We start from the raw sequence: 16,962 nt of genomic DNA, 5'->3' as shown, positions 1-16,962 counted from the left end.
TAAGCAGTAAGGATCAGATTGGACTAGAATACAGGTCTTCTTGGCTCCAAGACCAACTCTTACTCCAGAATATCTCTCTGACTGACTTTTCTTGACAGAATCTTGCCCTTTCCAGGTTCTTCATCACCAGTATGGGGAAGAGGCTAGATAGGTATAGCAGTTTTCTTTTCTCCCTTCAATAGTTTCTTTAAAAAAATAACAATAATTAATAATAATATTTATACGGTGACTACTGTGTCCCAAGCACTGTGCTAACCACTTTACAAATAACTCATTTGTAGGTGTTATGTCTGTTCTCTCCTTAATAACTACCACAGCACCAGTACAGTGATTTTTCTGGCAGAAGTAATTCAAGGAAAGCCTGGATGATATGCTGATGGGTACTGAAGGGTAGAGAAGCATTGTGGTACAACAGAAATAGCAAAGAAAACAATCAGAAGACCTGAGTTCAAAAGCAAGCTACTTGAACTCTCAGGGCCCATTTTCCTCATCTGTAAAATTAGGGAGTTTGATGGAAGGGCTTATGTGGATCCTTGTAGTTCTAAATCTAAGCATCTAGGAGCCTAATAAGGCCTGATCAGTTTTCCTTTCCAGCTGCCTGCCTATAATGCAAACTATGCACAATCACGTAAAAGAAAGTACAAAGTGTTCACCTAGATTCCCAAGTTTTGGGTGGAGTAGACAAGTGTGGAAGCCACACAGACATGGGAAATAACAAAACTTTTGTTGTAGTACGTAACTTGGCCAACAAGGCACTGTTAACTCAGATCACCCACGAGTCACGGGAATAGCCTTTTAATATATAAAACTTCCTTTTCATAGTATTTGCTGTAAAGGACATTTGTCTATTTAAACCTTAGAAAGCATTTCTTCTCCAGTAAGTGAGGTGGCACAGTATGCACAGAGTACCAGACCTGGAGCCAGGAAGACTCATCTTCTTGAGTTCTAATTCAGCCTCAGACACTTACTAGCTACGTGACCCTGGGCATGTCACTTCATCCTGTTTGCCTCACTTTCCTCATCTGTAAAATGAGCTGGAGAAGGAAATGGCAAGCCACTCCAGTATCTTTGTCAAGAAAATCCCAAATGGGGTCACAAGGAGTCAGACATAACTGAAAATGACTGAAATTCTGAATTAAACTTTGAGTCTATGTTTGGCTGAAGTACTAGCTACACAACAGCCTTGCACATGTACACACTTATTGGCATCAGTGGTCAGACAGTGGAAACTAATAGAAGAAACAGGGATTGAATAGAAATGTTCTCTGTCCTTGGGCAATTGCATAGCTCTACAATCTCTTCAACTTGGATGTTTTCTCCAGTGAAGTGGATTTTAGTCCAGCAATGCTTGTCCATCCCAAGTGTTTCATACGTGCATGTGTGTGTGTATGTGTGTGTGTGTGCAAATTCACCATAGAAGATGTACCCAAAATGCTGGAGGCTTCCCTCAGTTTTTCTCAACATTGCAAAGAAATTAGCAGAGCCCTCAATCTGTCTACCTGTTGTTACCCTTCATTCTTGCCTAGCCAGTTCATCTTTTTTTTAATTATAGACTTCCTTGATGATATCCTTTTTTTAATGAATAAACTCCTTTGTAATTAACCTATTATTTGCAGGTAAATATAAAATTTTAAATATTTTTTCAATTACATGTAAAAACTATTTTTTAACATTTAAAAAAATTTAGTTCCAAATTCTCTCCCTTTATCCCTCTTTGCCATCACAAAAAGACCTGCTTTAAATATTTTTATATATATAGGTCTTTATCCTTTCTTTAATCTCTTTGGGATACAGACGTTGTGGTGGTATTGGTGGAGCAAAGGGTATACACAGTTTTGTAGCCTTTGGGCCTAGTTCCAAATCGCTCTCCAGAATGGTTGGAGCAGCTAACAACTCCACCAACAGTGCATTAGTGTCTCAAGTTTTCCATACCTCCTTCAACATCTGTCATTTTTCATATTTTGTTATAGTAACCAGTCTGTTAGGTATGAGATGGTATCTCAGAGGAGTTTTAATTTGCATTTCTCTAATAAATAGTGATTTAGAGCATTTTTTATATGAGTATAGATAATTTTGATTTCTTCTTCTGAAAACTGCCTGTTCATATCCTTTGACCATTTATCAATTGGGGAATAATTCATATTCTTATAAATTTGATGCATTTCTCTAAATATTTGAGAAATAAGGCCTTATCAGAGACACTTTCTGGTGATATCCTTTACTCTGGTTTGATCAGACTATAAAGTGAGGAAAGAGAAAGAAGGAAACAAAAATCTGTTAAATACTTGTAATGCATATTAAATGTAGTTGAATACTGTGCTAAGTATTTTACAAATATTATCTCATATGAACCTATTATGATCCCTATTTTATAGTTGATGAAACTGAGGCAAACCGATGTTAAATAACTTGTCCCAAGGTCACACATGTATTGTCTGAGGTTAGAAATTAACACAAGTCTTTCTGACTCCAGGCCCAGCACTCTATCCATCATGCTACCTAGGGAAATAAAAGATAGGTTTGGACCAATATTTAAAAGACAGATGGAGAAGTACATATCTGATCCTGGAGATGATAAGAGTCACTAAAGTTTATGAAGTAGGGGAATGACAGGGACAGATCTGCACTTAATAAAAATAACTTTGCCAACAGTAAAACAGGAAGATCAGTTTGGAGGCCACTGCAGGTCACAACAATACAAGCAAGAAGTTTATGATGGTCCATATCAAGATGGTGGCTGTACGTCTAGAGAGAAAATGGTAGATGCAAAAGATGTTTGATGGTAGAAATGGCAATATTTGGCAACTGATTGGTCATAGGGAATGAAGAAGATGGAAGAGTCAAAGATAATGAACCTGGAAGAATGGAAGAATGATGTTTTGACAGAAATAGGAAAATTGGGAAGAGGAATGAGATTATGAGAAAAGATACTTAAGTCTGTTTAGAAAACGTTGAGATTGAACTGTCTCCAAGACATCCAGTTTGACATGTCCAAGATACCTGTCAATTGAATACCCTGGATTTTTGTTTAATTTTGTTCTTCTGTCTTTGTACTAATTTTGATCTTTGCTCTAAAAAGTTAGTTGTCTCATTATACAAAGATAAGTGATTCAGGAATGACTCTCATCAGTAATGTCACTTCTTTTCTGTTAAAATACAATCAATTTCATTTTCCTGATGTTATTTGATGCTTGTCATATGATTCTTTTCTCAAGTTATTCATCTATTGACAAGAAGCTTCTGAGTAGTCTATGAGTCTTTACCCTCTCTCATTTTTCATTTGTATGCATGTATACATTCATAGGTATGTATAAATAGATATTCATATCTATAAAAATGTAGCTAGTGTATATGTTGTGTCAGGGAAGTAATATTTCTTTTTGTGTGCACATAATGTGTGTATAGCTACATATGTGCATACATACATGTATATATTGGGAAGGTATTTTAAATTAACCAAGATAGTAATAAAATTCTTCAGTTTCTGTCCCCTTTGTAATATTATCTCCTCCTGTGTATTTGTTTTATTGATGCTGTTACCTTTCTTTTCTTTGTTTCTTTCCTTTCTTCCTTTCTGTTTTTGTTCTTTTGTTTCTTTCTGCTCAATTGCTTTCATTAGTATTTCTCTTATTAAGGGTGCTTTCTGGTTGGTGATAGTTTGCATGACTATATATGAAAAATACCTGTCCGTATTCTTGGATCACTTATTTTCACGTATGTTTAAGTCATTTCCCTAAATATTGAGATATCAGATACTTTTATCAGTGATAATTGCCAAAAAAATTTCATAATTAATTTCTCTTCTAATTCTATTTGTATTTTTTAGCACAAAACTGCTGATTTTATGTCATTAAAATTGTCCACTTTATCTTCTATTATCACTTTTAAACCTTGCTTAGTTAAAAATTCGAACCCTTACCATGGTTGCAAAAGGGAGAGTTTCTATGTCTATGTCTATGTCTATATGACCATTTATATTTAGTTCATCTATCTATTTGGAGCATATTACCACATATCAAGTAAGATGTTGGTCTAATTCTAATTTCTGCCAGACTTTTTTCTAGTTTTCCAGTAGTTTCTGTTGAATAATGAGTCCTTACCCCAATAATTGGTGACCTTGAGTTTATTCAACTCCAAGGTAACCCTCCCAGAATAAGCTTAACCATGCTGCTTAATTCAAGCCTTGACTGACACTGCCTCCCTAAGCCTCCTCTCCCCTCTGATTAGAGGGCTGAAGAATCCTATGCCTTCCTTTATAAAGAGCAGAAGCTAGACTCTGATCAGTCCACTCTGCATCTACTGCTCAGCCTAGATTCATTTCCACAGACCAAGTTGAACCCATGCCAGATATTTCCTGGTGCCCCCCTTTCCTGCCTCTCTTTATGTGTTAATTCCCCCTTCAGACTGTAAATTCTTTGAGAACAAGCTATCTTTTTTTTTTTAATTCATTGTATCCCACAGTGCCTCACACAAAATAGGCACTTAATAAATGTTGATGGGATTGGATTAGTAGGTGCTTAATAAGTGCTGCTTGATGACCTGAATTAAGGTTTATTACATGTTGTTCCCTTACACCACCTGATGAGATAAGTATTATTAGCCCTATTTTTTAGATAAAGCAAAAAGTTAAGAGATTTACACAGGGTCACTTTTTCCTGTTTTGTTTTGTTTGTGGAGATTTCATTAGTACAAGAGGATGCTGATGTGGAAAATTCTTTGGCAGATGCGAATGGATACCTTCCCTGCTCACCAATCTAAAGTCTGACTTAGAGCACTGCCTGGAGCAGGGAGGGGCCATGGTACTTTTCCAAAGTCATACAATCAGTATATGTCAAAGGCAGGAATCAACTTAGGCTTTCTGAGATTCCAACTCTCGGCCTCTTTCCATCAGGTCACACTACTTCTCTAGTGGAAATTATATTAATCAAAGTTGCCTGATGCTAAATATAGTGTGTGCTTTCTGGACACCAGTTTGTAATCTATTGATATAGAATGTCACTCTTACTAAACTTCCAGTACTTAAATCATTCAGTGATTTTTGAGTTAAAATTAGGGTGAATTTGTATTCTTTCTCTCTCTACCCCCCACATGTGTGTATAAATATGTATGCCCACACACACACACACACACACACGCACACACGCACACACGCACACACATATATATATAACTCTTACATATATAAACATACATATATATCAAAGGCAATATAAAATATTTATACTTGATTTCTTTCTTTTTTCTTTTTGATCTAAACCTGTGATTTCATTGGTAAGGGAAAGTTGAAATGTGGGAAATCCATCCAAGGATGCACACTGGCACTAGTCTCTGAGATAGTCTTAGAACGTAGCCTCAGGTCATGGAGTAGTCAGGTGGCTTGCCCATTGTCTCACAGCTAAGGTACCAGAAACAGAACAGGAACCTAGGTCTCTCTGATTCCAGGGACAGTCCCATATTCATTCTCCAATTCTGCCTCTTCCCTCATAAGAGTATTTTTAAAATTATACGTTTGAGGGTAAACACATTATCAGTACCATAATGATTTTCTCATACATTCTAGTATAATATCATTTCATTACATTTCATGTTGTCTTTCCAATTTTTGTATATCCAGTTATTTTCAATAATAGTAATTTATGGGAAAAGAGTTGTTGAGTATACCTGAAAAGTATGCACTGGGTACAATAATCTGTCATTCAGAATTCCTTGGAACAAAAATACTTGGATAGATTTTTTTTTTACTTTTAGTCAATATGCCAGAAATAATTCACTATGTGATCAGTTACTTTAAAGTAACTGAACCATTCCATAGATAATCAACTTTTAATTTATGACTTCTGAAATCTTATTATTTAAGGACTTTCTGTGAGTTTTGCTCATTTAAAAAAAATTAGTAAATGCTTCCACAGATATTTCTCTTTTAGAAAAAGGGAAGAATCATATTTTTTAAACAAATTGAATTAGCATTAGCTGAAAGACTCTGGTGTAATAGTCAACAGGAGAAGGTTTGGCAATGTTTGAAGATTTTAGAGTATATAATGTGGGCAATCTATTAAGATGGATAAAAGGGAATTTCCCATAATGAGTGATAGTTATCACAGGTATGGCACACTACTGACCAGTGTCTTTGTAAATTTGGCTTTTGTTTTTCATTATTAGCAATATAAATAAGCCACAGAAGAGATTAAATGAATTTCCCTGATATAATGCATAAGGTATCTACTGTCTGAAATTCAAATGTTTGTAAAGCAGATAACAACATCTTAAAAACTTGTGACTTTTGTTTTAGGTAAGATTTCCTTCAGTCAGAATGTCAACTGAGAATTCCACAGATCTAGTTCAGTATGTTCCCAAGTAAGTCTATACTTTCAATAGTTCTAATTATTTACTCTTCTGTTGAAATGCCTAGTTGTAGACTCAAAGGTCTACAAGAAACAAGAGGGGTCATAGTAGTCTATTCCTTTGCCAACAATGTAGACTGAACTATCCCAGTTCTTTCTTTCAGCTCTCAAGAGGAAGCAAATTTTACAAGGAGAACCTTCATGAACTTCTTTGTTATTATAAATTAAATGAATAAAATTCCAGAAGATAAAATATAGGAAACTATGAATTTCAAGATAAATTGATAACCCTTTGTAATGAAACTGGGCTGGTGGGGGGGGGCAAAGAAGGGGGAGTATATGTAGTCAATATCATAAGAAAAATTTGTTTTCTGTTATTCATGTTACTAGTTTGGTCAGCTTTTTCAAAAAACTGGATCTTATCCAAAATGTGTCTACAAAATAATAATAACTAATAACCTTTAGTGAAACTCGTTAAAGGTATGAACAAACCATAGATGTAGGCTAAAAAGTGTTAATGATCCTGACTCATGTTCTTACTTAGACCCTTTTGAAGGTAATTATGTGTGTTGAAATGAAGCTTTGAAAACGTTCATTAGCATGGAGTGTCAGATGAGAACTGGAGGGAGTAGGGTCCCCACATGATTTTTTGCTAAGCATTCTGCAATGCAGCAAAACTTTCTGCTACTACCTGCATCTCCCAAAGCTCATACTGAAACATCTCTTTTCTCTTACCCCATCACTGCCCTGGGGAGGGATTCATACACACACACACACACACACACACACACACACACACGCGCGCGCGCACGCGCCACCACCACCATCATTACCATCATTATGTGTTCTTTAAAAAGAATATATATTCTTTGCTTCTACTCAGTTCTCTCCATACATATGTTAATTTCATTTTATTTAATAAGCTGTTCAGATCTATGATCTCTTTATTATTGATGATATTTTAATTGGTCATGTCCTGATAAAGGAGAGCTGAAGGTCCCTGTTATTATTACTTTTTGTGTCTTTCTTCTTGGATTACTCCTAAGCTTTATTTTACAGATTTAACTAGTGATTGGATTGTTTAACATATAAAATAAAAAGTATTATGTATTTGTTATATCGTTTTTTCTTTCATCATTACATAATACCATTGTGTATTTCCTTTAAGGTTTTCTAGCATGAGTTGTATTTTATCACATACTAGTACTGCCATTCCTGCCTTTCTTGAATGTGACATATTTTAAACTGACCCAATTTAAATCTAGGCACTCTTTTTTTCATTAATTTTTTTTCCTATAAGCAATAAATAGCTAGAGTTTGATCCTGTATCCATTCTGTAACTCTTATTCTTTTAATGGGAGAATTCAAACATGCAAAACAATATTAGAGTGACATGTAACTCTTCAAAAACTATGAAGGAAAAAAGTCAAATCTGGACAAAATAAATAAAAAGCATATCACATCTTCGTAAGGGAACATTTCCTTATGGACAAACACTACTTTATTCATCATCATATATAATATATGATATAATATATAATATAATATATAATATAATACAATATATAATATAATATATATAATAAAGACTATTGTGCCTGAGGCATTTTAAGGAACTATATAAGTGTTTATTAAATTTACTTGAAACCTGTTGTAAGGAAGAAGAAGGATCAGTTCTTCAAGTGTATTTGGTTAAAATCTAATGATTGTCTGTAGATGAAAAAGGATTAAAAAATCCTTGGAGACAGTCAATTGGCTTTATTTCTTTGTGTAGCTAAAAAAAAGTATAAGGAAAGGTGACATTTCCTAGAAAGTTCTCAGTACTAAGACGAAGAGAAAGATTCAGTGTGATAGTCACAATACCTTTCCAGCTCTTTCTCCCTCTATATCTCCCTATAAATCTGTCCATTTGCCAAGATTAGTCTATTCACCATTCCCCTAGGCATGCCAGGTACTTTCCTGGATTTGTGGCTTTGCTTGCTCTATTTTGCCCATCAGCCCAGAATGCAATCTGAGAATCTTCAGTGTAAAAATGATCATTGAATCCATGGGAGCTGATGAGATCATCAAATGAAATAGTAGGGAAGGAAATGAGAATTGGACCCAGGACAGAACCCTGGGTTCAACCACAATTAGCAGGAATGATCTAATTGAAGATCCAACAAAGGAAACTTAGAAGGGGTGGTCAGATAAGTAAGAGAAGCAGGATAGAGTAATATCACAAAACGTAAAGAGAATAAAAATGAAGGAAAAGAGGGTGATCAACAGTCCAAAAGGCTACAAAAAGGGTCAACAAGGAGGAGCATTGAGAAAAGACCAAGAGATTTGATGATGAAGAGATTACTGATAACTTTCAAGAGAGTAACTTCAACTGAGTGATAAGGTAGGAAGTCAGATTAGAGAGAGTGAAGAACAATGAGAGGAAAGGAAGTAGAGGCAGATAAGGAAATTTGCCTAGGCAAGAAGAGATGGGAGGAAGGAGGCGATAGTGTCAGAAGGTAACTGACTAATGTGAGATAAGGAGGAGAGTGAGGGAGGGAGCTCTCAGGGAATTGCCTGAACTTTTCAGTGAAATATGAGGCAAAGTTTTCATCTAAGATATTGGGAGGGATTTAAGGAGTGGTGAAAAGCTACTGTGGTGAGTCAATTAAGGAGGAATAAAAAATTGCCTTGAACAGTGAAGGTCCAGGTGAGATTTTGTAACATAAATTTGTAGTGGGCCCAGTCAGCACTCCAAGTCAATCACTCTACCCATTCCCGCATGCTATCTCTATAGAATATTCAATTATATTCAAAATAATTTGGGGAGAAGGGGATACAGAATGCTTGTGTAATATTGGGAATCAGTACCAGGCCTATGGGTCCAAGATATTGCACTTCGTTTCTTTCCTGAAGAGTCCCTCTGCTCTACATATACCTGAGTTCAGTTCTGGGGGATCTTGGCCTCTACAAAGAGGGACTGGGATGAGGTTCCCTTGTTTTATACTCTTTGATTCATTACACCCCCACTTCAATACTCCAGTGACAAATTATTTAAAGCATCACTTCTTGGCTCATGCCTAGATCTCCCCTGTATGAATCAGGCATGGAGCTACTATTTATTTTCTACACAGAAAAGAAATACTAAAATATAAAAAACTCTTACAAGTGCCCATTGACAGAACAACTTAAACCAGGATTCTGCAACTTAAATTATAACTAGTATTATAATCTCTCCCAGGAAGTTAACAATTAAACCTGATCAAAATTTGAAGCAGTTTATGAGAATAATGAATAGACATGGACACATTTCACCATGGCACTGCACTATCCAAATAACTCCCAGTCATCTTTTTTCAATGAAGCAACTCCTAGTTTCTTCCAGTCAGCTGGACTCAAAGGACCTCTGGACCTCTTAAACTCACCAGGTCACTTTAAAGTCTGGACATGTCTATTGCAAGGGTGATACTTGGTCATTCACTCAGGAAAGGCAACCTAAAACAGAAAAGTTGGCCAGGGGCTAAGGTGCAAGCTTACCTAATGGAATATCCCTACTCCAGCTTCCACGAGAGAGTTGCTGACATGATGCTATGGAGGGAAGAGCAAACCCATCTTCTGTACATTATTAGAAGTCTCAGAGTTGCGTGCTGCCAAGAGATTGGGCTACATCATTTGTAAGGTGCCCTCTGGCTCTAACATTTTATGATCTATGAAAATTTATTTTCCACTGAGACTTATGAGTTGTAACTCTGAAGATCCTTAATTTGATTTAAAACTTTGCAGATGGGACATTAAGGTGAATATAATCTCTTATTCATAGTGGGTCTACCTCTTATTCTAAGTTTCCAGAAAAGAAAAGGAGATATGGAAATGAAGTGATTTCTACTGGCATCCCTTTAGGCTGAACTGCAGCCAATATATGTTTCAATAATTCTCACAGGAGAATATTTGGGGAGGCAAAGGCCCTCTGGCTGACTGCTAATGCTTTATATTTAAAGTCTGTGCACATAAAAGTTTCAGTAAGTCAAATGGGTAAAATGATAAATGATTTATTATTTCTTCTTATGAGTGGAATAAGGCTTCCAGAGTCTGAAAGGGATTGTTTTCAGGGATATTTTTTTAGCGTGATGGCAGTCATTTTATTATTCAGTGATACATTACTTCTGCCACTGCATCGTGAAGACTGATATTTTATGATCCTTGGCCTAGTAATATTTTGATATATCAGAAGATAAAACAAAAATAAATTATCATATTGTTTGGAGATAACTCAGGTCATCTAGTGGTCTTTATGCAATATACTGATTGAGTCATTTTAATTAGAGGCTTAGTGTAGCAAAGAGAAAGATGGGTCAATTTCTACCTCAGACATTTACTGTACAACCTTGAGCAATGCACTTACCTCTTTGGGGGTCACTTTTCTCATCTGTAAAGTAGGAAGATCAGTAGTTCGAGCATTTACTTTGCAAGGTTATACTATGACTCAAATGAGAGAATGCATTTAAAGTACTTTGAAAACCTTATAGAACCATGTAATTATCAGATTTTATGATTCTCGTCTCTAGACTATATTCAGGAGTCATATCAAAAAACCTGAAATAGAGAGAATGAATTAGCAAAGGGGAAAGCATGTTTAGGATGTGTATATATGTGTACCTGTGTCTGTGTGCTTCCTGCTTGGTTCATTTTCCTTACAGGAGCCCTGAGAATTCCCCTTATTTTTCATAGGACCTTGTTTCTCTTCCTTGGTTCAGGATCACTAAGTGACATCTCTGACAGGACAGTATGAAATGGCTTCAAGGTCATCCCTATAAGAAGTGGAAATCTTACACTTTCATTAAGCACCACCTCTAGGGACTGAAAACTATCAAATGATGAAGACTGAGAAAAGGCTGTAAGATCTGGTAATTTAGAGATCGTTGGCGACTTTGGACTGTAACAATATAAATGGACTGAACAATGACACACAATAACAAAAAATGAATGCTATGCAAGTTATATTAACCAAATTTGATCCCAAAGAAGAGATGTAAGCATATGCTTTTCCTCATATCTTTATAAATGTAGGGAACTAGGGGTATAAAAAACTTCATATTATGTCAAGCATCTTCATTTTATTGGTCCATTTTGCTGAACTGTTTTTAGTCTTTGGTATTAACAATGACTTTCTGGGAAGGAAAGAGATAGGAAAGGAAACTTAGGTGGTGTGAAAACAAATTATATCCATGCCAAGGAGTTTTTAAAAATAAAAACCAATAAATGACAACAGTCAAAAGTAAAACTAAAAAGAAAATTTACTCACATCCTTCTGGGTTGGCTTCCCCTATAGAATTCCAATTCATGGGATCCTACCTTTTTCAATATGGAAGCATCAAAGGATTTTGAGACGAGGAAGTGACCCTGGCTAGCTGTAAGCATAAAGACCTTTGCATAATCTGACAGTGCTGTGGAGGGTAGATGGGAAAGGGGAGACTGTGGAAGCAGTTAAGCCTGTTAGGAAACTATTGTAATGGCCTTGGAAAGTGATAATGAACACCTGTATTCATGTTAGGGTAGAGGGAATAGAGGGATAAAAAAAGATGTGAGAACCATGTTGAAGACAGAACCAACAGGTCTTGGGCAATGATTGGATACGAGAAGGGATAGAGAGGAAAGAATCAGAAAGAACCCCAAGGATTTCAAATGTGGAAAATAAACTATTAAGTGGTGGTAATACTGCCAGAAATGGAGAAGTAGGAAAATATCATAAACCTTCCTTTGTCTCATTCCAATGCTTCTGCCCTCATCCACAGACTCCTCCCTGGCTTTCCTAATCTTACCCTACAACACAATCTGCCCATATGTGGCTGCCACATGAATTTTCCTTGAATACCACATTTTCCTTAGAATCAATGACCATTGAAACTATCACAGATAGTTAATCTACGTTCCTTATTTTATACTATCCCATGTTGAAAAATCTATGGCTCCCTATGTCCTATTGTATCAACTCTAACCATGCCTGCCTGAATTTTAAGATACAATCTGGCACCAGTTGTCTCATTTGATATCTCCTCCAATTTCACAACATCTAGCTTGCTGAGTTTAAGATGTTATAGGTTTTTAGTTTTGAAATATCTAGAAGTTAGGTGGGGATGTGAGGTTTCATCAGCCCCCTTTACCATGAACACTCAACACTTCTTCAAGGTCCACCTTCTCCATGATGAAGTTATATTTAATTCTTCAAGCCTTTGATGGTTTCCCTCTGCTCTGATAAGGGGTCCCTAACCAGTTCTAGAAAGGGAAACATCAATATCACGGTCGTGAAGTCCAGGCTCAGCTATTTGCTTTTTCTGAGGTAAGGGCTGAGGATTTGTGTTATGTGGATATTTATCACAAAGGTATGTTGGTTAAAAAAAATTTAGTCATTGAAACCCCTTGGACAGCTATCCTGCAGAGGGATAGGATCAAAATGATTCCTAGGGCAAAATTAGCTTTGTTTAGAAGGGCTAGAGACTTTCTGTAGTATGGGGGAACCTCTAAGTATATTTAATACAAAGAGCCCTGGACCTCTTGTCAGGTAGGAGTCCTGGATTCCAGCCCAGGGACAAAACTGACTTATCATTTAATCTCTCTGAGTTTCAGTTTCCTTATCTGTAAAATACTCTGTTTATTTTATGAGGAAAGTGTGATTATTAAAGTGCTATATAAATATGGCTCGCTATGGAGATAATTTATTAAAGCAACACACCTTCTTTCCTCATTGTCCCCTGAGATCAGTTGTGGCAACATGTTTATAGGGAGCCATTCTCTCTTCTGGCTGCATTTTGCAATATGACCTTTATGGTGCAGTGAAAGCTTTATCTTTCATTTAGGATAAATGTTGTAAGTAACCACTGTCACTAAGACCAACAAAGGCTGCAGTCATTCATCACAGTCCTCTACTAAGCTTCTTAAACCAGTCCAAGATACATTGGTTGCTGATCAAAGGGGGACTTGCGCCTGAGGCCAACAGACATCACAAACAGAGGAAAACAAGCATCAAGCCAGGAAGAAACAAAGAACCTATTTTCTAGGAGTACCTCCTGGTGTAAAAAACCAGAAAAAAATTAAATTTTCGAAGCTCCTCATTGGTCTCTTCAAGCATTCTCTCCAATGTTTTTAAAAGAAAAAAATAACTGGCCAGGATTGGTTGGTGTACACCATAGTCCCTGCTGAAAAGGGAGAAAAGGAGGAAGAAGACAGTGAACCCTCAAGTTAAAGAGTTCTGGGCTGCACAGAGCATTATAAAGCCAGTTGGCTGTCCGCATTAAGTCCAGCACTAATGTGATGAGCCCCTGGGAGCTCTGACTGCAGAGGGCACACTGGCCTAGGCTGGAAATGAAGCAAGTCAAAGCTTCCAAGTTGAACAGCAGTGAGATGAGTCTCCTGTGGGCCACTGGTGTTTGAGCCTGGGAGAGATGAGGAGAGCCAGTGTCAAAAAAACCAAAAGAAACCAAAAACTCTAAAAGTTTTGTTCCAGTGATGCTATGGGAAAAGCTTGTCATTATTATCTACAGGACTTAAGCACAAATGTGAGTCCTAGTCCTAGTCCTAGCAGGAAGGAGTTTTTAAAAATGTTTCCTCATCTATAAATCAAGGGATTTGGACTAGACCACTCCTATGGTCATCTCTAGCTAACAAACCTCACGATCTTCAAAGTTTGTTTGGACTTTATATTTTCTAGAAGAAAGATGAGAACAAGGGAAAACAAGACTCAATTGTATACTGATAAATTATGACAGACAACAGTCAAAATAAGCTTTTTTTCTCTATGGCCAAAGTGTCTTTCTAACCATTCCTTTAATATAATTTCTTGAACCTCTTAGAAACGCTAATTTCCTTCAAAGCACCACTCAAACATCATTTCCTACGGGAAGGATGTCTTTCCTACTCTGCCTAGGTTCTACTTCCTCCCTTCCACTCCCACCTCCCCATTATCTCATATTGATTTTAGGAATATTTTGTATGTATTTCTCTGCATACTTGTTTCCCTCCACAGAACCTAAGCTCCTTGAGGGCAGGGATCAATTAATTTTGTCTTTTCACCTCCAGTGCCTAGCACATAGTATGCACTTAATAAAGGCTTGCTGATTGATTTAAACACATGTAAGATGTAATTCTAGAACTCTACAGCAGTTGGAGGTACAGCTCTCTCTTGATCTTCATGTTTTGCATGGGATTGTTCATTTGATTTTGAATTACTTTAAGACTTCACAAATAGCCACCTCCACATTTGTAAATAGACACGCTTAACTCCCAAACTCCTATATCTCATTCTATATTAAAAGATATTTTTTATATTAATTGTATGTATACATAGGGGTATGCTGGCAAATATTTGACAGCTGGCTTTCTAAGATATGTACAATACACTATTAGGTTTAATCTGCATTGTTAACACTTTTATCCATCACTTTAAGTCTAGACAATCAACAAAACAATAAAGAAGGCCTTGGTTTGTAGCATTTGTCTATTTCTAAGGTGGAAATGTACAAGCTGAAAATTTGACAGTTGGTTCTCAGAGCTGCTACAAGCTGGCTCCAGCATACCCCTGGTTTCATCGTAAACTTAGTAACATGGTTGTAGTTGGATGATCTGTGTACTAGAGGAAAACAATGTAGAAGAATAACTGATTTCTTCCCTAACAGATTTCCTCCTTATACCTTATAGAGCAAAACTGCTACATTGTAACATACCATTTGTTTATGTGGAAAAACATTAAATATGTATGGCATGATGTCAAGACAGTGGTGAGATAGACCTGCCTTTTAGAAGGAACATAAGATCAAGATTCTGACCACAGTGGTTCTTAAAACCTCCCTCATCCTCCTTGTTTCACAGAGGTCTGTTTATTTCATGATTTGACAGATCCTGGTGGAAAAGAGAAAGAAATAGGCAACAAGAATTCCAATTTGGTTTCTCCTTCCTCAGGTTTATCAATATAAAAGTCTTGATTTCTATTTTTTCTCCTCCGGCCAGGGATCAGCCTTTTCTTCCTGCCATTCCAGGGAATCCAAGGCACTCCATAGAAGAACAACTAGTTAGCCAGGAGAGAACTATGGCTATTCTTCTCGAACAGGCCTTTCGCATCAAGGAGGATATCTCATCTTGTCTTCAAGGAAGCCAGGGATTCCAAAAGGAGGAGTCCTTGGCCCGGCAGCTGCTGGAAAACCACATCCAGACTATCACCAGCATTGTCAAAAAACTCAACCAAAACATCCAGGTGATTTCTTTTCTTCCCCCGTTGGGAGGCATCACTATTTCAAAGAATATCTACTTACCAGTGCCATTTTTTAAATAACTTAAATGTGTTCTCCTTGACATTATGGTAATTGGTTAGTGCTAAAGTTATCACATGAAGGAAAATTATAAATTCCAGTTCCTAGAGTAAATCCAATTGAGGGCTTTGGGGGAACATGGGGAAGAGGAAGAGCCTTTACAGAAACCCTAGTATACTCAAAGTACGCGCCACAATCTCTGTTAATTCCACACCTGATTCCAAGCATGTGCACTGTGGCCTGAATCCTCAGGCCAGGTGGTAGATGGGGTCTGCCCCTATAAGATGCAGCTTACTTGTATGACTGTAAAGGCCCTGAAAGAGACAGGATAACAATAGAAACCTTGGAGCAGGGGCAAAGCGAGGGTGAGGCAGTACACTTCTTTCCCCAGGAGAGTGGTAAGTGAAGTTGTTCTTCTCCTCCCTGCCATGGTAATCTTCCATGCCTTACATGCTACCACTATCTTGGCCTCTCCCCCTTCCCTCCTTCCTCATTCACTGACCCAGGAAGAAAGTATGCCCCTCTTCACCATGTACCTCTGGATGTCATCACCAAAGCCCAGTTGACGCCCTAAGAGCTGTGAAAAGTGGTAGTTTTTTATTTGATTATATCTACCAAGTAATTGTTTTTTAGATTAAATCACTGGTACAAGCTAAAAATGCAAAAATCCTTGGAATTAGTTTAGATAAATCCATTGATAAACTTGAAAATAAGTTAAGAAAACCAAGCCATTTGGGAGTTCACCTCTTTTGAAAGTTTCACCAGAGAAGATAATTGCACACTCCTACAACATACCCCCTCTGAAGGGAGGGAGAGAGAAAGAGAGACAGAGACAGAGAGAGACAGAGAAACTAGCCTGGACAGATCACAGGTATGACTCTATATGCCATCTCTTGTCATCTTATATTTAAGGTCAAGAAACCTTGAAGATCCATATTTTTCTATACCTATGAGGATTATTCTGACAAAACATTTGCAAGAGTGTCATAGAACCATAACTTTAGAACTGGAAGATCCAGAGAGGCTATGGAATCCAACCCTCTCATTTTATAAGCAAGAAAACTGAAGCCCAGAGAGGTTAAGTGATGCCTAAGATCACACAGCAAGTTTGTGGAGTTCAGTGTAAACCCTAGTCTTTCTGACTCCAAGTCCAGTGCCCTATCCACTCTGAAAATACCTAAATAAAATCATCTGCTTTAAAACTGGACTTTATTTTAAAGGAGTACTTTGTTAGTATTAAAGAGGTAAAGGATTATTACTTGCAGTTAATGAATAGGCACCCCTATGAGCGAAATAAGCACTGCGAGTCAGTCAGCTGGCATTTATTAAGGACCTATGTGCCA

General features: G+C 37.0%; 1 protein-coding gene across 3 annotated transcripts in view; it reads left to right on the top strand.

Moving 5' to 3' along the window:
* Window positions 1-16,962, top strand: part of FAM81B (family with sequence similarity 81 member B) — an 81,906-nt gene that overhangs the window by 1,613 nt on the left and 63,331 nt on the right. For all 3 annotated transcript variants that reach the window (XM_072606103.1, XM_072606104.1, XM_072606105.1), the window contains exons 3-4: window positions 6,290-6,354; window positions 15,321-15,564. In XM_072606103.1, coding sequence (XP_072462204.1) covers window positions 6,290-6,354; window positions 15,321-15,564 — 309 coding nt within the window. The remainder of the gene's footprint in view (window positions 1-6,289; window positions 6,355-15,320; window positions 15,565-16,962) is intronic.

This window comes from Notamacropus eugenii, chromosome 4 (assembly GCF_028372415.1).
Source record: "Notamacropus eugenii isolate mMacEug1 chromosome 4, mMacEug1.pri_v2, whole genome shotgun sequence".
NCBI classification, from domain to species: Eukaryota; Metazoa; Chordata; class Mammalia; order Diprotodontia; family Macropodidae; genus Notamacropus; species Notamacropus eugenii.
This window is presented reverse-complemented; position numbering and strand designations above follow the sequence as displayed.